We start from the raw sequence: 23,957 nt of genomic DNA, 5'->3' as shown, positions 1-23,957 counted from the left end.
GGGAAAGAGCCATCTTCGGATACCACTCACCTCATCCAGAGCTTCTCAAATTCCCTCGGCGTGAGCGGAATGCCAAAGCCATACAGCGCGTTCTTGATATCTCGTCGGCGAAGGATGCCGTTGCCCTCACTGTCAGTTTCTATAAAATTCTACAATGTTAGAAGACAGCCTTTAGTAACAGCTGAAATGTGCTCTGACGGTAAACAGGGTTTTCAATAATCAATATCTGGAACAATCTAAGACATTTTTCTCCCCATCTTCCTGCTTAATTACCTTTTTATCTACGTTCCAGATCCCCCCCCCCTCCCATTTGTCTAGGAAGGTGACAGAACAAAACACGAATAAGAATTACATCCTAGGAGGGGCTTGTTGCAGGGTAATGACTGGTCTCAGGTGTGTGGCCTGGATTCTTCTAGGGACCAACAACTTGGGATAAGGGTCAACCAAAAAAAAAAAAAAAAAAAAGAAAGAAGGAAAGAAAAAAAAGAAACAGAATAAGGGTCAACCAGAGCCTGGGCAGTGAGACTGTGGCCAACCCTGCTTTGAGGTCACCATCTCCATGATGCAGTGAATTGGGCCGCCTGGCTGTCAAAGGGGAAATGAGGGCTGTGGGGCTCCAGTTGTTACGACAAGATGTTGCGGTACTGTTGTAATATCCCTGAGTGGTGCAGAAGGTATCTGGGGATTTGTCAGGCATTTAAGAGGCTCACAGAGCAGGTCGCGCAAGTCGCCGAGCACTGTCTTAAATTATTTCCAGATAAAAGCTCACTCCATCCTCCTTCTAACTACACCGTGAGAAAGATTCAACGGGCGCACCTCCCTCTACAGGCAGCATACCTCGCGGGGAAATGGAGAAACCCTCCCCGAGAGATCAGGAACAAGGTGAGAGTATCTCTGCTGCCTTCTACTCAGCCTTGTACTGGAGGTGTCAGCCCGTGTAGTTAAGCAAGTCAAAATCGTTAAAAGGCAGAACAACAGGGCAGGGAGAAATACAACCGTCATTATTCACAGATGACATAACTATGTATCTAGGAACACAAAGAATCCACAAATACAGTATTACGGTAAGAGAATTTAGCAAGAAATCTGGATTCTGTATCAATAGGCAAAATCATCCACATTTTCATATACCAGACACATAAAATGAATTTTTAGAAGTAATATTTACAATAGCATCAAAAATAGAAAGTCCTAGGAATAAATCTTACAAATGATTGTAAGAGTTCTATGAAGGAGAGTCCAAATTTTACTGAAAGATATTTTTAAAAGATCAAAATAAATGGAAATACACTATGTTTATTAATTGGAAGGCTCCAAATAGTAACAATGCCATTTCTCGCCAAACATCCCCAAAGCTTTTTTTTTTCCTCTGTGGGACTTGAGAAACCAATTCAATAGTCAGACAGAGAAAGACAAAAACTATGATTGATTTCACCTATAAGTGGAATCTAAAAAACAAAACAAATGAACAAACATAATAAAACAGAAACAGAATTATAGATACAGAGAACAAACAGGTACACTTAAAAATGGCTGAAGTGGTAAATTTTAAGTTTCGTGTGTTTTACCGCAAATTTTTTAAAGCCACAGCACGTACAGCCTGCTGCGGTCTGCCCCCTGCTTGCCCTGCGCTGCTTGGCACTGAAACCACTGGTGTGCCCCATAGGTCTGATACGGCCACGCTGAACTATTCCTAGCCCCCACGATCCAGTCTGTCCCACACATCCTTGCCTTGGTTCAGTCCTGACACCCTCCACACCCCCAGCACCTGCTCATCTCTTAAGTGTCCTCTTCCTTTTGGGTACCACCATCATTCGCAAGCCTCTTTCATCGTAATACACACAGTTCTCTAGTGTTCTTATTGGTGTTTATACCATGAGTCTCTTGGGGGTGGAGACCGTGTCATTTTTTTTTCTTTCTCATTGTGCCTTTAATACCTTGCAACAGTGCATAGTTAGCACACAGTAATGTTTGCTGGAAAAGCCAATAAACTTATTTTCCCAAAACACTTCAACAGAAACCAGCATATTAAACTGTCCCCAAATGGGACGAGTCCTACGTACTTCTGAGAATTCACCTGGAGCTGTCCCCCGCGGCACACGGCTGAGTGTCACGCGCCCTGTGACTCTGTTTGAAGATGAACAGATGACTAAATGGTGAATTCTTGTTCAAGTCCAAACGTGGTTTTACTGGAGAATACATCCTTTCTGATATTAGCAAGTCCTGTTTGGTGAGCTCCCAACAGAAATGCGGCAGAAGGGAGACACACTCCACCCCTGTGGTCACCTTTACCATCTGTAAATGCCGGGACCCAGAGATGAAGAGCAGGGGTGCGGGCGCCTGTGAGAACACCTGTCTCTGTCTCATCACCAGGCGGTCGGGCCGGATACTGCTAATCTTATTTCTGTGTCATACTTTCTGCCGGTTTAGAATTCAGAATGAATTCCTTCAGTGCTTTTCTCAAAATAAACCGGGAGAGTGACGGAGATGCCCAGTGGAATAATAACAGCCCGTGCAGGGTCTCTTAGTCCTGCGGGGTCCAGGAGAGGTGACACAGTGCTCAACGCTGGACCGAGCGCCTCCTCCCCCCGCCCCGCCCCCTCAAGACCCACTCTGCCTGCTCTTCCTCTGGGACCCTCCGTATTTCCTCCCCTTCCCTCTTCGGGGATGAGGACTGCTGGGTGATGCCGTGGAATCCAGGTGTGGAGGAGGGAGAGCCCACAGTGTGGGCGAGGAAGCTGAGAGGGGCAGGCCGGGCAGGAAGGGAGGGCGCCCTGCTCAGTGCCATGGAGCCGGGGGGTGGAAGCATTTCAGGAAGGATGGACCGAATGAGGCAGAAACTAAGACCTTCGCAGCCTCCAGCCAGTTCCTGACCGCATCCCTCTTGTTAATAACCTGCCTTTGCTCCTTGACGGTCACCTCCCCTGGTCCATGAGCTCTGCTAGGCGGGAGCAGACAGATCTTGGTTACCACCAACCCCCTGGCACAAACCTATGCGCGGTCAGTTTGTGCTGATTAAATCAAGAAGGGGTTGGATGAAGCTGCGAGGGGCCCTGGAAGTGGCCCTTGGAGTCCCTGGGCCCACGGAGAGCAACGCCCAGAGCGGGACCAGAGTCAGCCGGCAGGGAGGGGCCTCTCAGTGAGGGAGGGAGGGAGGGAGGGCAGCTGAGAGGAGAGGCAGGCCGGGGAGAAGGGGGCTTCTGCTCGAATAGGTCAGGCCGCCGAAGTCTGAAGGCCAGAGGGAAGGGGGTGCGTGGCAGCCAGTGTCAGCCTCTGCCCGTCCCTGGCCCTGCTGCTCTGCACCGCGTGGGCCGTGGCTCACAGCCCAGAGTGCGCCCTGCACTCCTTGGCCAGGAGGGCCGCTCTGGAAGGCTGGCCTGGCCTCGGCCGGTCTGTGCAAGTTGCCGGCCTGGGCTGGCACAGACAACACTGTGAGGATGGGGGCCGGGGAGAGGCAGCCTCGGTGCTTAACAGGACTCGCAGGCGGGACTTGCCATGGGGCACAGGCCACGAGACACTGAACACAGAAGCAAAGTGACCGAACGAAACAAAGTGGAGACAGTCTTCAAAACAAGGTAAAAATACTTCGGTAAGGCAGTTTATAAATACTTTGTAAAGTGACGCTATGGTGTCCGGGTTGCAGTATGAAGCGGCGACCCCACCTCCTAGATTCCAGGATGACCCGGGCTTGCCTTTCGGGTCCACTGTCCACTGTCACTGTTGGAGTGTGTCCACGTGGAGGGCATGTGCCTTCAAAATCTGCTTTCTACCATCTTGGCAGGACAGGAAGAAATACCTCCTTAAATAAAAGTAAGTATGATACCATCTTACATTTTTTCACTTGAATTTTTAATTCCTACCAAACCTGGGATAGAGCCAGGAATTTCTGTCCGTGTCACTCCTCCAATTACTTATTTTTCTAAAGATCAACTGACCTTGACTGAGAATTTCTTTTGAAAACATATTTTAAGACTAAAAGGAGCCACCAAATTGGGTATAAAAAGGTGCTTTCCCATCTCAGCGACTGGAATTAAACAGCTCAGTCATCCCGGTGATCTCAGAACACTGAAGCAGATCTCCTGTCCTTTTAAGGACATCACCATTGTCTTACCTTTGACAAGTCCGACCATCTGGTTTTGGCTTTGGTGACAAGGTGCTGGTGAGCCTGCTCACAGGCCAGCTCTGAATCTGCGACCTTCTGCTTTGGTCTTAAAAGAAAAAAAAATTATAAATAATTCTGTTTAAATTTAATGGACTCATTAATCTCCGCTACCCCAGTTTGTTTCAAAGATACCGTTAAAGTCTGTTACTCACATCTGGTCTAACTTAACTCTTAAAACACAGTCTTATTTCCCCAGCTGCACATTAGGGAAGTCTTCTTAAATTTTGTAAGTCCTTGTTTATTTCCAGATAAATGCTGTTCAACTTTTTCCCACAGTTCACAAAATAAAAAGGGCTTGCTTATTCTCCGAGGGTTAAAAAAAAATATAACATTGTCTTTGGTAGAAAACAACTAAAAACTTTAATTTCTGAAGGTACAAGGCGGAGTCATAACACAGACAGGTTCCGTCTCATCTCATGTTCCAAGACTAGGTTTGTGAGACGTAAAAGGATCAGAATTTTATTTCCTCACAGACTGCTGGGCGCCGAAGGCACTTTTCAAAAGACTGTGGCAGGGCCACCGTGAGGCATAGTGATGTCAGTGGCTGAAGAAATTTGGGGTGTGCTGGGTTCTTCCACTCACTAAAGCAAATCAGGGGAGCGTGAAACCCTGTAAAAACCATTCATGACTTCTTCCTCTCTGATTGCTTTGCTCGCAACTGCATTTACTCACAGGCGCGCTGGGTGAGGAGTGCGTCTGGCTGAGAGTGGGAAGGGGACACCTGACCCAGGCCCCACAGGGATCCTTGCATGAATTTCTCCTCAAGGGAACCCGTAAAACCAGGGTGGGGAGGACAGCAAACAAGCCCTAGCCCGCCCTTTTAAAGAAATATTATTTACGTTCCAACGTTCCTTATTAAGGAAAAAAAATCTAGTCAACCAGCAGGCTGCCAGGTGAGAAAATGCAGGAGTTTGTATTTTCCAGACCACGGCGGTCAAGGGTGTACGTGATCCCCAAGACGTGATGCTTTGCATCCGACCCTCTGTGTGTGACACCGGGAGGGGAGCCCTGTGTGGGTTTGTGGCCTCCGTGAGCTCCGTGACCCGTTGGGCTGCAACTGTCGGTCACCTGCCATGAAGGATCTGAGTTTTCTTAGCAACGCTGGCATTGCTACCCCACTTCGCAAAAGGGGATGCTGTGGTTTAGAGAGGTTGGGTAGGCAGCCAAAACTGCAACGTCAGTACCAGGGGTCCTGGCCCTCAAACTCGGGGCCCTCTGATGGCAGAGGCCAGCCTTTCTCCCTACCATTTTCATTCCACCTACATCTCCAGTTCTGTACCCACCCCCCTCTAACTTCACTCCTCGGAGGAAAGGATCCGTTAGACGGTACATTTCACGGAGGTGAGGCCGCCTTTGGTTCTTAAGCGCTGAGGATCTTCTCAGTTTACGTTTCTATTTCAGTTCAACAAATGCAGTCTTGCCTGAGCGCTGACGGAGCGCCAGGCACCGTGCGCGGCCCTGGAGGGTGAAGCCTGCCGCCTCCGCCTGCCGGAGGACATTCCTCCGCCACCCCACAGTTAAAGCAGACAGCAAGCCCGGGAACAGCAACCAGAACCAACCAATCAGGAGGTAACAGCTGCTCTTCGTGGGCCTCCTCCTTCACATCCCTTCTAAGAAACGGTGGGGCTCTCAGACAGCGATCCTGGACACCCCTCAAATTCCCTGATGACCGACAGAGCTCAGTAACCCCTGGTCACTGAGAATGTGGCGGCTCTCCTGACCCCAGAAACCCGCACTGTGCTGTTGACCCGTGTGTCACGTAGAAAGGGTCTTGTTCAGAGCAACGCTTCCTTGGTGAATTACATGAACTGTGGTTTGGAAAACAAAAATTCTCGCATTTCCTCAGTGGGCAGGGGCTGAGGGCCCGCTGCAGACTGGGCAGGATCTCCTCCCTCTTCCCATGCTGCTGCTGACGTGGACCAGACAGGGTCGTGCCCGTTTTGTTTCCTCCCCAGGCAGGTGACAGCCCGTGGGGGACCCAGGTGAACTGTGGCTGGCACACCTCCCCCGATTGAGCCTCCCCCATCTTGATTCACCAGGGGCTTCTGTCTTGGGGTGTTTTGTTGCCTGCTCTGCTACATGTGACCCTGTTAACCATCTCTGTCTTCTCCAGTCGCCTTTGTGACACTGCAGTTTAAATGACACCCTGGGTGGGAACACCCTCCCCAGGGCCCAGCGAACATGCGCCCCGAGTCAGTGAGGCTTTCCCGCTCTGCCTGCCCCCCGCCCTCGATGACTCCTCCTTTCTCTTCCCACCCAAAGTTTACTAACTCTCCTGAGAGGTCACCCTTCTCATGTCCCCAGCTCCCACCCCGACGCTGCTTACCACACCTCTGTACCACCAGCACGGTAACCTCACCTGCTCCTCCGTTCCAACTCTCTCCAACTGCCTACCGGACCTCACAGAATCATGGAATTTCAAGGGTGGGAAGGGATCCAAAGATCAAGTGGTCTCCTCCCCTACTGCTCCTTTACCACTAAGGCTTTGGAGGGTTGGGAGGATGATGTTGCACAGTCACAACTACTGCCTTAAAGGACTGTAGATCCTAATGATGCACAGTTCCCTGCCTTCACCGTCAGGGTCCTCCTAAATCCACCTGTACCCAGAGGACTCACCTGGACTTCCCCTAAGAGGATGGCAGTCCTGAGAGGCATGTTCTATCTCTGCAAAGTCAACTCACTATCAAACTGATCTCACTATCTAAACATGTATCCTCAACTCCACATCTCCTCTCGGCCATAAGGCGTGGTTAGTTTCCTTAGTGGCCCATGCTCAAATCAGGGACTTCTACTGATTTCCCATTCATTCCCCCCCACCCCGTCCCATTTCACATCCTTGTCTCCTCTAGAGAGATCAGAAGGGTTTTCTATGGCCTTTTCCAGAAGCTACTTATTTCCTCTCCTACTGCCTGCCTCTTTAGAGCTTGACAAGATCCCGCCTTCCCACCAGCCAGTCTGTCAGTCACAGACACATATGAACTCTTACTACGTGCTGCTCCAGGTCCTACAACCACAATGATGAGCAAGGCGGACAGAACCCTGTCCTCAAGGAGCTCATCCTGTGATGGTGGGAACGTGCAGTAAACACATGAAAAATAAGCAAACCAAACAACTTCAGATACTGAATGTGACCAAGAGTGAAGAACCAAGGCAGGGTTGGGGGCACTTTGGCTAAGAAGGCCAGAGAGCGATTCCCTGAGACACGCATGATGCAGAGGTGCTGTGTGATCTTGGGGAACAGTATTCCAGGCAGGGCAAGAGTCCTGAGATGTGCTTTCAGTCCCAGTTAAGGTGGAGTGGGCCAAGTTCATCCTCTCTCTTTCGCTGATTACTTCTAAAAACTCCAGAGAGGATACAAAGAGTAACTCTCTGAGGACACTAAACAGTGAGTAACAGGAGGATGATGGAGAGGGAAGTCAAAACCTGAAGAATGACTTACACAGTGATGAGTTTCACTGGGTTTTTTTCCTCCCATGTTCACAGCTTAAGGACTGCTTAAGGGCAGCCCTAATTCTGGAACTGTGCAGTGGATGTGGACAGAGAAAGACCCCAAAGAAAGCCTACTCTTTTGACCAAAGAACTACACAGGTGAGACCCTGAAGTACAAAGAGTATGGGGGGGTCCCCCATTTTGTCTCTTTTTATTGCCCAATTCCCTATCTGAGGGAAGCCCAGTTACAAAGCTGCACTCCTGTGATGGTGCCAGCAATGGTATTGGCCCAGTCAGTACCCAAAGCTGAAATTCTTCTCTCTAATCAGAGGAAATGGTAAAAGGGGTCCCTGCGTTCAAGGTGGCTTGGAGGAATCCCCATTATTTTCTCTCTCTCTTTTTTTCTTTAATCGTGTTGCCTGGGAGGTGGACCCAGTCATGAGAAGCACTCAACAGCACAGACAGACTAAGACCTAGGATTTTTCAACCAGAAGACCAAAAACAGGGCCTCCTGGGTGCTGGAGTGTGTGGGGAGAAATCACAGAGAGGAGAGAGCCTGAAAAAGGGATGCCCAGATGCAGAGAAGCTCCAGGGGCACCTCTGACGTGCACGTATGTGAAGCTAACCCAAAGCAGCACAGCGAACGCTTTGAGAACTTGACTACAGCGCAGTTAAGACGGGCTCCTGGGTGCGGCACTCGTGGGCTGACCGGATAGGGCGACAATGGCTTTGAACACTAAACTGACATGGAAACCATGGGAGGCAGGTCGGGACTTGTGTTCTGAAACTAACTGGACTGACTGCCTGCTTTAAAAGTAAATAAATAAATCAGCACACTGTCAGGGATTTGAACAGGACCAGCGTGTCACAATACAATACTAAACCTGTCCATGATACAGTCCAAAATTACTCAGGATACCAAGAACGAGAAAAATCTCCACAATTTTCAAGATAAAAGACAACAGGCACCACCTCCAAGATAACCCAGATGTTGAAACGATCGTATTTTAAAGCTGCTGTTATAACCATAACTAAGAGTAAACATCCTTGAAATAAATGGAAAGACAAGTTCTGAGCAAAGAAGTAGTTTAACAAAGAACCAAGTGGAAACTTCAGAAATGGAAAATACAACAACTGAAATAAAATTTTCACTGGATTGGCTCAATGACAGAATAGAGATGACAGAGGAGTGAGTCAGTGAGCTTGATAACAGATGACTAGAAATTATCTAATCTGATCAACAGAAAAAAAAAATATCCCCAACTTTACAGATTCAAGAAGTTCAGCAAACCTCAAAAACACAAACTCAAAGAAAATCACGCTCAAAACACATCAAACAAAAACTACTGAAAACCAAAGATAAAATATGTTGAAAGCAACCTGAGAAAAATGACACATTACATACAGGGGAATTACCATTTGGATGATGGCAGATACCTCACCACCCACCATGGAGGCCAGAAGACAATGGAACAACATCTGAAAAGTGATCAACAAAAGAACTGTCAACCCAGAATTCTCTATCCAGCAAAATCAATCAATCAATCAATCAATCAATCAATCAATCAATCAATCAATCAAATCAAATCTGATAGGAATGAAGGAGCAATGAAGATATTCTTAATGAAGGAAAATTAAGGTAATTTGTCTCCAGTGGACCTTCTCTAAAAGACAGGCTAAAGGAAGTTCTTCAGGGGAAGGAAAATGACAGCCAAGAGAAACTTGGAACTTCAGAAATAAAGGGAGAGAAGCATAAATGGTAAATACAAACACGGTTTTTCTCAGAATTTCAAAATACATAAAGCAAAAGTTGATAGACATGTAAGGGGAAATATGACAAATACAAAATAGCTGGGAGACTTCAACACTACCCTCTTAGTAATGGATGGAACAAACAGACAGAAAATAAACAAGAATCTCCAAGACCTGAACACTATCAACCAACTTGATCTTACTGACATTTATAGAACATTCCACCCAACAACAGCCAAATACAAATTCTTTCCAAGTATACATGGAATATTCACCAAGATAGACTATTTCTAGGGTCATAAAACAAACATCAACAAATTTAAAAGAATTAAAATCATACAAAGTATGTTGTCTAAACTTAACAGAATTAAACCAGAAATCAGTAACAGAAAGATCATTGGAAACCATGGAAATATTTTGAAATTAAAAAGCATACTTCTAAATAATCCATGGTTTTAAAAGGAAGTCTAAAAGTAGATTATGAAATATTTTGAACTGAATGAAAAAAAACTACAAAGTATCCAAATTTATGAAATGCAGCTAAATCAGGGCCTACAAGGAAACTGACAGCATTAAGGGATTATATTAGAAAAGAAAGCACTCAAATAAAACAATCTGAGTTTCCAGCCTAAGAAAATTAAAACAAAGAGCAAACTATAGTTGACCCTTGCACAACACAGGTTTGGACTGCATGGGTTCAAATTTGCCAATTTTTTCAATAAATATACTGGAAAAATTTTTTGGAGATTTGTAGCAATTTGAAAAAACTCACAGATGGACTGCGTAGTCTAGAAATATTTTAAAAATTAAGAAAAAGGTGTGTCATGAGCGCATAAAATATACATAGATATTGGTCTATCCTTACATGGGCATAAAGGGAGTGGTATTTAATATAAAGTTAGTCAGGGAGGGTATAGCTCAAGCAGTAGAGTGTGTGCTTAGCATGCAGGAGGTCCTGGGTTCAATCCTCAGTACCTCCTCTAAAAATAAATAAACCTAATTACCTCTCCCAGCCCCATCAAAATAAAACAAATAATACAATGGTAAATAAGTAAAACATTTAAAAAATTAATAATGTGTTAGTTTTCTGTTTTATAACTTTTCTTTCAAAGAATTACATTACTGTACAGTACGTACCCCCTCAATTGGAGAAACCGTGTATCAGCCTATCAATACAGGTTAAGTGTTTTCTTCAAAGTAACAATGTTTCCAATCCAGTATGATGAATATGACTGTAATGCTGATTGCCATGAAAATTTTATAATGATTTATTCACTAGCTTGTAGGTGAGGCTGCCATGAAGCAACTGAATTGATTCCACTAGGCGACCATATAGCAATTGTACGGTGCTTCTTCATTATCAGTGCAGGAATCATTACACCTGAAAACAAATATGAATTTCTTTCTTCACATAACCTTTTCATTTCTGATGTCCAGTGTTAGTAGTACACATATCACCTACAGCGTTTTGTGTTGTGTAAGACAATGTGGCTATGGGAGCTGACAGACGATTCATCTCGTACAAAGACAACGGGAACTTACAGTATCGATAAATACAGCACAGTACTGAAAATGTATTCTCTCTCTCTTATGATTTTCTTAGTAACATTTTCTTTTCTCTAGCTTGCTTTATTGTAAGAATATAGTACATAATACATATAACATACAAAATATGTGTTAACTGATTTTATGTTATCAGTAAGGCTTCCAGTTAACAGTAAACTATCAGTAATTAAGTTTTTGGGGGAGTCAAAAATTATACACAGATTTTCAACTGTGCAGGGTGTCAGTGCCCCAACTCTGTGTTGTTGAAGGATCAACTTATACTCAAAGCAAGAAAAAAGCAGAAAATAACAAAGACGAGAGATCAATGAAATTGAAACAATAGGAAAAAACTGATGAAACAAAAAGCATGGTTTTTTGAAAATGTCAATAAAATTAATAAACCTTTAGTTAAATCAATCAAAAAAGGAGAGAGGACATCAACTACCAATATCAGAAATGAAAGAAAGGATATTGCTGAAGACCCCATAGATATTAAAGGAACAGTAAGGGAATACTATGGCCAACTTCATCCCCATGAATTTAACAACTTAGACAAAAATGGATCAGTATCTTAAAAGACACAAACTAATAAAACTCATTCAGGAATAGAATAGAAATTCATTCAGGAAGGAACAGAAACCTTGAATGATCCTGCAACTATTAAATTAAATAGATTTATACTTAAAATCCTTCTGACAAAGGAAACTCCAGGACCTGATCATTTCATTGGTGAATTCTATCAAACATTTAAGGAAGAGATAACAATTCTGCATGATCCAGAAAAAAGAAAGAGAGTGGCATTCCTGACTTTCATTCTTTCCTAGAGGTCTCCCAAAAAAACAACCAAAATATATTTACTTTCTTTATGAAATAAAACTCATTCTATCTTGCAATTGCCATATGGGTCCATTGAACCCTCTTAGATGACGATACGTCATGGGGTCTTAGTGATCTTGATTTTAATTTACTAGATCTATTTCATTATCCTAAGAAATAGTCAATCATTACTCATGAATTATTTCCAGTTATGTTGAAAAAAAAAAAAGAGACTGAAATAGTAAGAAGGAAATTAAAAATGATGGAATCTCCTAGCAGGATGCTACGATATTGAAATGAACCACCACTACGTCACCCTTCAGTTTTCTGATTGCACAGTCCAGAGTGTCACAGCATCTTTCAAGAAGGTGTAACTGAAGACAGTGACACCATCCTTGCAGTCGAATGTTAGACTCACTGAACGTAGTGGAAAATTCAGAATTCTTATCTCGTGTCCAAACGGCAAAGGAAGAACACTGAGAACGGAGATGTTTCACAATTGTTAGACTAACCAGAGGACGATAAGACAAATCCCTTGATGAGTGAATGACATACGTCTAAGAACAAGAGGGAAACGTGTTACTTACTTTCAGTCATTCATCAGGAGGGACTTGATCATACACTGTTTTGCGACAATTAGACCATCTGATTTTGCTAAAAGGACCCTCGACAGTATTCTTTCATCTTTTATGAAATACATGCACCAACATGTACTTGATGGGGGCTGTCAGAAGATCAATGGACGAGGCCCAAGTGTTTTAAACAAGGGAATCGACTGGAAGGGAACAGATGACGTAAATGAAACAGGCCTTTGGACCAATCATTCTAACTGGTATTTATACAACTAAAGACAAAGATGCTTTGTAGTTATGATGCAAACAAGATGGTCTTTCTCTCTTCAGCAAACTTATAAACCTTCAAAATTTTCAAAAGTATTGCGTTTTGATGACGTGAGTGAAAAACAAAGGCCCAGAAGGCAGAAGGGCCCAGCTGAGAGGGCAGGATGGCTTCCAGAAAGGGATGGCGTCCACGTGTGGCTGGTGGAGAAAAGTGAGGCTGGGGAGGGTGAGAAGTCGAGCTCTCCCTGCAGAGAAAGCGGCCCCTCCCAGCAGGCGTCCTGAGGTCCATCTCTGCCCCACCACCCATCACCTGGGTCCCTCTGGACGAGCCTTTAACTCTTCTCTAGACCCCAATCCTTCGTCTGCAAAGTCAGGGAGAAATGCCTCCTTGAAGGGCTGCTGGGTATTAAAAGACACATCTTCACAAAGCACAGGTTCGGCGTCGGGCCCTGGGGAGGCGTGGCTCTGAGGCAGCGCCTTCGCTGGGGGCTAAGAGCTCTGTCTCCACCGGACCCTTGGAGCCCAAGCTGGGTCTCTCTGGGATCCAGCTCTCTTCCTCGACGTCCATCCTCTCCTCTGGGGCTGCTGAAGGAAGTGAGCCTCCGCGTTCCACGGTATAAAATCTTCTCCGGCCCACCGACAGAAGATGAACTCCTCAGCCGGGCCCTCAGGCGGGGTCACAGCGGTCCCTCGCCCCTCCGCGTGCAGACCACCTCTCCCCTGCGCATGCGCAGCGCCTCTCCCCTGCGCATGCGCTTCTGCACCCGCATGCTCCGCCCACTTCCTGAGTGGGTCCCACACTCCAGCATTTATGGTTTTGCAAATGCTCTTCGCTGGCCTTGAACCACCGTCTGGTAACCTGCACGTGCAAACTCCCACTCCCACCTCAGGGTCCAGCTGAAATGTTCCTCTTTCTTGTGCGCCTCAAGCAGGCTCCGCCTCTCCCCTCCCTGCGGCACTTCAGCCATCCCTGTGTCTCAGTGTGGCTCTTTTTGTTCCTGACCCGACCCCTCAAAGGGTGTGGTCGTCTTATCATCCTTGTACCACCGAGTCAGGGGGCACCATCCAGAACCTCAGTAAATGTTCAATGAACAAACAAATGAATACATATAAGAAGGCTGAGTCATTTGAATGGAAGATTGCACTTTGTGTTGAAATTTTCCATGTTCATTCTGCATACATTCTCCAGAAAATTCTTTCCAAAGGATTTTTTGTTTTGTTTTAATGTTAAGCAATCAAGTCTCTTACTAAAGCTCCTCAGAACGTGAGCAATTGGAAGCAGGTGTCCCACTCACGTGTTGTATGATGGTTTCATTTGGAGACTACAGTCTTTTTCTTTCTTGCTGGCTTTTTCTTTTAAGTATAGACAAAATAAAACCAGCAAATTCAAGGGGAAAGATTCAAGTGCAGGATCAGAGGGCCCCTGAAGCCCAGCCAAGTGTCACATGGTCTGGCCCAGTGACAGGGGCTTCTAGGGGCTCCACCTCCAGGGGGCTGCGCTTGCATGGTGGGAGGGGCGCTGGCCTGCAGCCTCCGAGGGTTGGGAGTGCCTCAAGGGCAGAATGCCCCAGTGAATGTCGCTACCGCGCTGTATCACTGTAGCAGAAAACACACCCAATGCTATCACAGGGGATGGTGATGTTCCAAAAAATATTAATAGTGTGCTTACACTAATCAGTAAGAGAGCGGCTCACGTATGTCAACAAATCTCAATGGGGAGCCCATGTGACAGGTACCAGGTTAGATGGCGGCCCCGTTACTGCGTCAAGGAACGGATGCTTTTACTGAGAGAGGCCAAAGAGACACACAGAGTCACAGCTCCGCTGGATGCAGTCTCCTCCTATGTCAGTGAGGCTGGCAGGAGGTGGCCAGGGGTCTGGGAGATGGGGTACTGCCTGGAAAGGGGCTGAAAGGGGTCCCTGCATCTCCCAAAGCAGCTGGCACTGCTGATTCCAGATTTACAAAAGTAAAAATATACAAGTACATGTATGTATTGCTGTGCATAGAAAACAGACTGAAATGACACTCGGTTTCCATCAATTACCATACCATGTTCTGTGGGTCCCCAGTTCCCCCCATCGCCCAGGTTAACTGTTTGGTGCCTGGAGGAAGATCATGTGTTCCCTTGACAAGCACCCATGCATAGCCCTCAGTGGGTGCCTGTGAAAGAGCCCCAGCTCAGACAGAGGGCAGTGTGCCAAGAGGTCCTGGAAGACCGAGCAACACACGTACATCTCTGACCCAATGTTCACAAAGAGAAAAACATCTACGTACATGTATATATCTATGAGCAAAGAAAACAGACTGATGGGGAGGGGACAGCTCAGTGGTGGAGCGCATGCCTAGCATGCACAAGGTCCTGGGTTCAACCCGCAGTACCTCCCCTGGAAAAAATCAATAAATAAACTTAATTATCTGCCCTTGAAAACAAAAAACAAAAAAAGAAAAAAAAAAGGGGGGATGATACACAGTGAGACAGAAAACTGACACTCACAGGTGGTTAGGTCAGGGGTATCTTCCAACCTGTTTCTGTATTTTCTAGGCTTTCTACACCGAATGCATGCTCCTGAATGTGTTTCCCCTTGAATTACGGAAAAGACAAAATAAACAGCGCCTGGGAGGCAACCGCACCCTCTGTGCCCCTCTGCCGACCTGTGCTGCCCTCTCACCTGATGAGTCTCTGAGGCGCGTCATCCTCTTCTTGGAAGGGTCTCTTCTCACACAAGTTGCAAAACTCCCGGAAGTTTAAGGTGGCGCTGAGCCTCAAGCCGAGGAGGCCCAGGAAGCGCTCGAACTCCTCGTCCTTCAGGTTGAGGAGCAGGTGCAGCAGCAGCCGGCGGAGGTCACGCATGTTGACGATGCCGTCCCTGTCGGTGTCGATCTTAAAGAAGGCCGAGTAGGGGTTCTGAGGACGAGACGCATGCGTCAGAGCCTGTCCCCTGAGCCTGATGACAAACATGCCCCTGGGCGTGGACTCACCCCCCACATGAGGACGGGGCCGTGTTTCCACTGTGGCTTTTTGGAGATGTCACTACTCCAGGAATAGCCTTGCCATGATTTGCTTTCCCCCCCGAAATTACGAGCTCTGTTCTCAGGTGCCCTCGTTTAATGCAAAGAGTTCAGGAAAAGGGACAAGAAAGGCTTTTCTTTCCCTTCTGCTCCCTCAGCTTGTGCTACCAGAATGAAGGACGAATACGCTGGAACTTTCCAGTATAATCAAAAATCCCGCTCTTGATGCTTTTACACAACTTTCACCATGTTTGGCAACTTCTGTCTACAGGAAAACAGCTGCAGTGCTGAAGGCACCCCGAGGAGCCCACTGGAGGCCGGCCCTGGTTTGTTGCCAGTGCGGGGGCCCCACCTGCCGGGGGTCCACCTCTGCGTCAGGGAGGTCTGACTGCATGATGGTGCCCCTCCTGCAGACGGAGAAACAGGCCTGCAGGGAACCTGCCTGGGGCTGGGCTGCACGGCTCAGGGCACACCCTGGACGCAGACTGCTTAGGGTCAAACCCCAGCTCTGCTGGCACTTAGAGTTACAGAGGGCAAGCTATTTAACCGCAGCAGGCTTCTGGTCTGTAACTTGGGGAGTCCCTGCCTCCTGGGGTGGTTGTGAGGGCTGAATATGCTACCGAGGCAAAGCACTTAGGAGGCGCCTGGCCAAGTCTCCGCAAGCGCTCTAAAATGTTGTTTGTTGCTATTACTGTTGCTTGAGGTCATACAGCGAGCGCCCGGCAGTCAGATTTGAAGCGGGATTTGAACCATGTCTGGGTCAGCTCCCTTGCTTCCTTACGCATGCTTCCCGTGTCTCAGGCTTGAAGAGCTGCTGCTGTGGTCCCAGCACCCCTGGCCCCACCAGCACCGATGCAGTCCCACCCAGGGGTCTGTCTGGCTACCTGAATCTCAGTCTTTGACTTCCCAGCATGAAGTCTCCTGATTTTATTGGAGTCAATCTAATGTTATTTCAATTCCTGGCCATGACATTTACTAGATACGTGGCTTTTTAAGTTTCTCCCCATCTCTGACCGTCAGTTTCTTCATCTATAAAATGGAAACACTAATGCCTACCTGGTAGGGTGGATGTGGGAAGTAAACCAACTGCGGCCTGGTATGTAAACCTTCCAGTTCACTGCCTGGCATGTAAAGTGAAGTCTGTTATTCATTCGACAAACACACGCTGATTACCTATTGTGTGGCGGGCACCGTGGCAGTCAATTGTGTTATTGCGGTGAATGATTCAGGAACAACTAGGGCCTGAACATCTCATGGAATCACACATCCACACGCACCGCACGCTGGGAGAGGATGGACAGCCCATATCTCCCCGCAGACGTGAAGGGCCAGAAAAGGGACCAAACCAAAGGACCAAGGGGGCTTAAGAAAGTCCAGGGCTTATGTAGGAGTTAGCTGGTCACGGAGGGAGGAGTGACAACCCAGACAAAGACAGGAAGGGGAGGAAGGCACTGGCTGGATGTGATGGGAGGAGGAGAGGGGTGGAGATGCGGCCAGAGAGGAGAGCCTGGCCGGCGTAGAGCCGGGGCTGAGGCACAATGGGGGCTCATCCTAGAGAAAGGGGACGCTCTGACCAGAGCTGTGTGCTGGGACCACCTTGCAGGGCTAGGTGTCCAAGACAGACTGTGAAGGAAAACTGCAGTCCCAAAAGTGTATGCAGAGAATGGTCCTATTTGTGTGGGGGTTTTTTTTGACCTTGTTTGTATTTAGAAATATATATGAATCCATGCACACGTGCCTGAACCTGCACAGACACGGTCCAGAAGGTGAGGCTGAAGGAACGCCCACGGGCACCTGTCCCCAGGTCATGTCCCCAGCCCACCCAGGGAGTCTCTGTGCCTGCCTTCCTCAGAGTCAAGGAGACAGATGTCCCTTGTTTGGTCACAAGGAATTATTTCCTTCAGCTGTTCCTGGACTTTGCTTGGCCTGGGCTGTGAGGGCAAGACTAACTCCGTAAACCTAACTATGCTGAGATGGACTCACATGGCTACAAAATTACTGGGTCAACAGCAGCAGCAGCAGCAACAAAGGCATTTTCAACTAATATAAAATCGTTTTGTCGTTATTGATGGAGAGAGATAGTCAAGAATTTCTCACGAACACGGACCCAATAAAGTAAATAAAGTGACTGTACCTTCCCACTCAAAAGTCAAGACCCACGCTTTGCCCCGTTTACAACCCTGCAGGGAACCCGGGTGTCCCACATCCTGGGCTGCACCACGCGAACCTGGCAATTAGGGGTGCACGTCTCTGTCTCGCCCACCAGGTCATAAGTGCTTTGCAGACTAGAGTGGGTGTTGGTGAATGTTTATTCAATCAGTTCATGATTTAATTATTTAGAATAATGACCATCTTTGGAAACAAGGGACGTATGTGTGTTGTAAGCAAGGTGCACTGTAATAAAGGTAGGAAGGTAATTCCTACCTTCCTGTCAGCGTCCCACTGGGAAAGGTGGGAGGAGGAGGGGGGAGGGAGGGGCCAGGACGAGGGGTCTGGGTTGCGATGGATGAGGCGGCAGGAAAAGGCAGCAGCGGCCGGTGGCCACTCCAGCCCCCTCTCCTGGCGCAGAGGGACAGAGGGACTGTGCTCCCCGCACCTCTGCTCCCACTTCTAGCCTCTCCCACCCCGACCCCGCCAGGCTTTCCTTCCTCAGAGCCAGGCACTCCACCACTAAAAGACCTCTGCCTGCACCCTGCTCTTCTCAACTGGGCATCACGTCAGATTAAATAGCGAGGCCCAACCCTCTCCATGTCTGCTCATGGCGGCTGTAGTTTTTCAAACTGAGAATTAGGACGCACGGTCTGATGGCTGGACAGAATAGTCAAAGCCAGAACCATCCTGCAAATCCCAGCCAGAGAGTCATCGTAAGTTTATCCATTTTAAAATAGAAGCTCGTTAAGCAAAATGGATCTCCAATTGGCAGCCAGTGTGGGGAAGATGTTTCAGAGCACAGCAAACTGGAGCTGCCCCAGCCCTGGGGCTGGTTCCTCCCCCTGCGCACTCCCCACCTCTACTCCCCTGGACTCACCCCATCCTTGCCTCCCCAGGTGTTTGCTCCTGCTCACCCTGGAGTCTCCGTGCCCTGGTCAGGACACTATTAGCTCCCTTGTGCCCTCTACCTCATTTTGTAGCTAATGTGGTCAGCTCATCAAATTGATCTTCCTTCCCACTTTAATGACCCTCTTTTACTTCTTAACACAAAAACACTTGAGGTCATTCTGCACCTGCCTGTGTGTTTGAATGGCTGCTCTTCCTCCTGTCTTACCCGTTACAACATCCACATGCAACCCACACCTCGGTCATACAGAGCTGTGTGAGCTTTCCACCAAAGTCCACGCCCTGCTGCCACCCCCTTGAGCAAGCCCACTCTTCTGAGGTTTGCTCCCTTCTTTTTCTGGTCAGCACATGCTGAGGGTTTAAGATTTGGTTCAGCAGTCACCTCCTCCAGGAAGCCCTCCTTAACGGTCTTTGTCCCTGTGCCCCCGCAGCACACTACCGGCCCCTCTACCGGACAGCCAGTCAGGATGTGTCTGAATTGTCAGCTGACCGTCTGTGTCTTGGGCTGGATGGAGCTCCCCGAGCAGGCCTCTCATCCTTCACGCCCAGCTTGTAGCAGAGATCCCAGCATCTCGTCAGTACGTGATGCCTGTCTGGTGAGTGCAGAAATGGAGCGGAAGGAATGGCTGAAAGGATCCTGAATTTGCTTTAACTTGGGCTGTCATGCCCCTGCCCACCTCCCCTTCTTGTGAAGAGGGTCGCCTTACTTCTCCAAGGCTTTTGAGAGGCAGAAGGCAGACCCAGCAAAGTGACAGGAGGGAAGGGCCTCAGGGAGGGGAGGGAACCCGGAGACAAGCCCCCGCCCCGGGAAGGGGAGAAGGGGTAGGCCCAAGGCTCCCGAGGGAGCGCTCTGTGCCCGGGCCCCGGGAGTCACGCCCACGGCGGCTGAACCAGTGTGCACAGGGAGGGGGCGGGGGGTCCAGAGAAGCCGAGCAGCTGCAAGTCATACTTTACCCGGAAGGACTCCTTCATTCTCGGCGGGAACTGCTTCAGGCAGTCCTCAGCAGTTATAAAGTAGCTGTCCGAGCCGCCTTTTGAGAGAACTGGAGTCCGAGATGGAGTCACTTTCGGCCAATTCATTTTAGAATCTGAAACAATGCCATAAACCAGAAGACTTCCATCAGGGGCGCAAACACTTCTTGCTGTCTGTTTCGACACTTGACTTGTGTCCCCAGTCCTGGTAGAACACTACACAGGCATTCGGCCCTGCGGACTGAGCACAGCCTGAACTTTGTTCTGATCTGGTGTCTCCCATCATCACAAGAAGAACTTGTTCTCCAGACTGTCGGGGGGCCGTGCTCCCATCCGGCACGTCTCCTCGTCTGGCTTCTCCATCCTCCCTCCAGGGCAGGGACTATGTCTCGTCCATCTCTCTGTCTCAGAGGCAGAGAGTGAGGATTCCTGCTCTGTTTCCTAGAATCATGTCCTAAACACAGGAGTGTGTGAGCAGGCACCACTCATTAATCCTCCCAACCGTCTATCTGCTAGATGCTGCGCTACCGGCCCCCTACACTTCCTGGCCCTCTAAACACCCCTCAGAGGTAGAGTCTCCTCTTATGCCTGGTTTATACACGAGGAAACCTATTAATAGCCCATCCACACCTGAGGAGAGGAAGGCTCGGCTTTCCCAGGGTCACAGAGCTCGCGACAGCACAGCTGAATCCAAAGCCCAGCTGGTTAACTGCTGCATCTGGCCCTCTTCCTCCCTTAAAACTGAGGAAGGAAGTGTAACCTCTACTTAAACATCAACCCATTTCCCGCAGGTCGTGATGACCGGAGTGCGGCCCTGTCTGAAGCCAGGCCACGAGCTTGGGACTTGGTTTTGGACGTGTGCTCTGCACACGTTGCAGCCACCTTCTCCCCACTGCTGTGGTTTGCGGGATGGATGCAGGCGGAGCATCTGGAGCTTGTGGGCATCCGTTAGTCCGGTCTCGAACCTGACCTCGCCTCACCTCTGCCTGGGCTGGGGTGGCCTCCCCTGAGTCTGTTACGCCTGGCAGGTCACACCTCCCCCGATGCCTGATGCCTGTCCTGGGCCGGCCTCAGCATCTGGCCCTGTGCTGGGGGCGCTGACAGAGGACGGAGGAGGAGGGGAAGGAGGGGGAAGAACAGCCAGGGCAGGGAGGAAGCCAGTGTGGCCGACGGCTGCTGCGTCAGGTGCCCGCTTGGTAACAGGCTCACTGCTCCAGGGCCTCAGGCACGTGACCGCTTACTGTGGGCCCCAATCCCTCACCTCCGCAATGGGTGCGCCTGGCACACTGGATGGACTCCCAAAAAGAAATGTGAGCTCCTTTTCCTTCTTTTTATTTTCTATCAAAAAACTTCAAAACATATAGCCAAAGAAAGTGTCAAAATTCTAAAATTCTACAGTTTCTCGTGCTTTTCCAGGGGGTGCAAAACCTCTTTCCCTCTAGGATTGACAAATGAAGTCCGAGGGGATTGGATGGGACCTTCTCTTTTTCCTGGTGGGGAGTCCCAGTGTCTCCATTGAGACCCACCGCGTCTCCTAGGCCAACTTCGGGAGGACGGCAAAATGCAGAGTTCCGGGCTCCGCCCCATCCAGCTTGTGGTGCAATTTATCAGAATAGAAGCATATTCCATCGGCACATATGCATGATTTCTGCAGCCTTTCCAGAGGGTTTATTTGTCCACCTAAATCTCCGTAAGAGTGGAGACGAGAGTGAGGGACCACACAGCCAAAAAGTGAGGGGCTCTCTGGGTGTTGGTCATCTGTCTGCCTGGCGTGTGGCTGGGGGAACAGAATCAGGAGCAGGTGCAAACGGGGGGACCCAGCTTCCAGCCCGGACTGCACTGCACACGATGAATTTCCTGACCACCACTTGGGGTGGGGAGAGGGGAGGGACAGTGGCCGGTGATCTTGGGCATGTCATGGAATCTTTTAGAATCTCTGTGTCCTTATCTGCAAAAAGGGAGGAAGAATATGTGCCTGGCCCGTGCATGCATGGGTGTCATGAATTCCAGATAACCAGCATCTTTTTAGGAGGAAAACCTTAAAAGACATGAGGTGTGATTGGAGAAGGGCAGGCTTGGGAGTGAAGTTTAGAAACCATTTGTGCTCTGAGTTTGCAGACAGCTCTATCAGACAAACTTCTACACTCACAGTTCTGCTGAGTGAGAAACAAAGGGCGAAACACAGTCAGATAAAATTAAACAAATAATGTCTGTTTCCAGTCTTTGAACACATGCCGTTTCAACATCTCTGCTCACACTATTTCAACCCCAGACCCCTGTGGCCCCACTTGGAAAAGCTGGCAGGGCCAAGGGTGGGAGCCTGGTTTGCACTTGGCTGTTAGCTACCTTTAAATCCTGTTGCAAAATCGAGATAACTCATCCCTTCTTTCTTATATCCTAGTTTTGCAGTCAGCAGGGCGTACTGATCGTCGGCCATGGGCATCCCGTTATCTTCCAGCACCTGGCAGGGAAGACAGCGAGGGGAGAGGCTGTTAGGCTGTCCCAGGGTCCCTGTCTGGCCCAGCCTGTGATTGTTGCTCATCTGCCCCCACCCACGGGCGGGGCTGGGTGTCCTGGATCCCGGCTGGTGCAAGGTGTGCTGAGCCAGTGAGTAAACAAAGGCACAGGCTTTGTCGCGTGGCACTCGGGCTGCAGCCCCCATTGCAAAGCTCCCCGTAGGCCGGGCCGGCCGGGCCAGCCGGGCTTTCCAAGTTCACATCTGCTGTGACTACAGCAGCTTTCAAGATTCATAGGTCAGATTTATATTCACATACATCCTAGGCAACACGAACAAAATATAGCAAGGTGGTTTGAGGAGGGAAAACTAGAGTTTTAATTGAGGAGTTTCATTATGGGCCACAGTTTAATCTGCAAGTTACTGTGGCTTTTGCAGGAGGACCCATGGACATCCTTTCCTCCCCTCCTTATGTGAGTCCCTCGCTAAAAGTTATCCGTGACCCCTTCACTTCAGCACATATAATCTGCTGTTTACCAATGGTTTCCATTGGGGGGATGGGGGTGGGGCGTGGGGGCAACCGGGAAGACACACTTCCCTGCATTGCAAACAGCGGAGCAGAATCATCTAGTTGACTCTTCCTAGGAGATGACACCTTCCTAGGAGAAACTGACGGCGGGGCTGTTCAAGGGGCAGGCGGGGCTGGTACCCTTTGCCAATGGCCAGTTAGTCAATGAGCTGGATGGAGCTACCTGCCTGGAGAAGAAGCCCCCAGAAGGGATGCTGCCGGGAATATAGATGCAACAGAAGACACCACCCTGCTGCTCTCAAAGTAGTCACAGCTTAAAGGAGAAAACATGGCTTTCCTTCCAGAAGAGGACACTGAATCACAGTTCAAAATGTGTGTGCATCTGAGAGCCAAAGATGCCCAGGATGGCTGGACTCTCCCAGGACAGGTGCAGGAAGGCTGTCTGGGGGGGCCAAGGCTGGAGCTGGGTTAGGAGAAGGGGTGTACCTGAGAGCTGGGGGCGGGCAGTACACAGGCCAGTGCATGTCAGGGCTTCTGGTGCCACAGGAAGCTGAATGGGGGGAGGGAAGAGGAGGGTGTGATGAGACAGTGCCCACTATCGTCATCATCTTCATCACTATCATTGTCATCCAGTGCCAATACTCCTGCCCATCACCTGCCAGGCATCCTGCTGAGATCTTTACCGATGTTACAGCTCATTGAATCCTTAGCATAAGCCGTGGGAAAAGCACTCTTACTAATTCCATTTTAAAGATGTGGAAACTGAGGCTATGAGAGTTGCTCAGTCATGTGATTAGGAAGTGATTAGGAGGTTCAAAGGCAGTTCTTAACCACTGTGATGAGCCCGACTGTTGGAATACGGTCCTTGGGGCCCTGACAAAGAACCACGCAGGTGGAAACGGACGGGAAAGGACAGTAGGAGGTGGGGGAAGGGCTCTTCCAGGGACCCCAGGTGCCCCCACGTGTATCCAAACAGGCCACACAGGCAAAGGCCAATCTGGGTCTCGACAGAACACCTTGAGATGCCCTCGGAACGCCATCTCCCACTCTCCCCTGTCTCCCCGGGAGGCTGTCAGGAGACAGGTTCTCCTTGGCCGCCCGGATCTGACAGGTGGCGACTCCTGCTCTGCCCCTCAAAGACCAGAGCTGCAGAATCGAAACCCACTGCGGGGCAACGGAGTGTCAACAGCAGCCGTGAGCCATCGGCTCTTTCTGCTTTGGTGCCAGCCTTTCTGGCATGTGGGCAAGGACCCAGGAGCGGGCACCTTTGGCCATCTATGAAGATGACCGTGGCTCGCTGGCCTGGGCATGGCTTGTGTGCGTGTTGAAGTGAACAAGCTGGGGATGTGTGTGGTGCAGGGTGGGAACCAGAGAGAAAGGGAGGGGGCGCAG

General features: G+C 49.0%; 1 protein-coding gene across 2 annotated transcripts in view; it reads right to left on the bottom strand.

Annotated features, from left to right (window-relative positions):
* The window catches only part of EFCAB6 (EF-hand calcium binding domain 6), a 180,553-nt gene that overhangs the window by 57,158 nt on the left and 99,438 nt on the right, over positions 1–23,957 (bottom strand). For both annotated transcript variants that reach the window (XM_010983456.3, XM_064491386.1), the window contains 5 exons: positions 21,928–22,042; positions 19,564–19,697; positions 15,213–15,448; positions 4,112–4,208; positions 31–149 (listed from right to left, as the gene is read on the bottom strand). In XM_010983456.3, the coding sequence (XP_010981758.3) occupies positions 31–149; positions 4,112–4,208; positions 15,213–15,448; positions 19,564–19,697; positions 21,928–22,042 (701 nt within the window). The remainder of the gene's footprint in view (positions 1–30; positions 150–4,111; positions 4,209–15,212; positions 15,449–19,563; positions 19,698–21,927; positions 22,043–23,957) is intronic.

This window comes from Camelus dromedarius, chromosome 11, assembly GCF_036321535.1.
Source record: "Camelus dromedarius isolate mCamDro1 chromosome 11, mCamDro1.pat, whole genome shotgun sequence".
Lineage (NCBI taxonomy): Eukaryota > Metazoa > Chordata > Mammalia > Artiodactyla > Camelidae > Camelus > Camelus dromedarius.
This window is presented reverse-complemented; position numbering and strand designations above follow the sequence as displayed.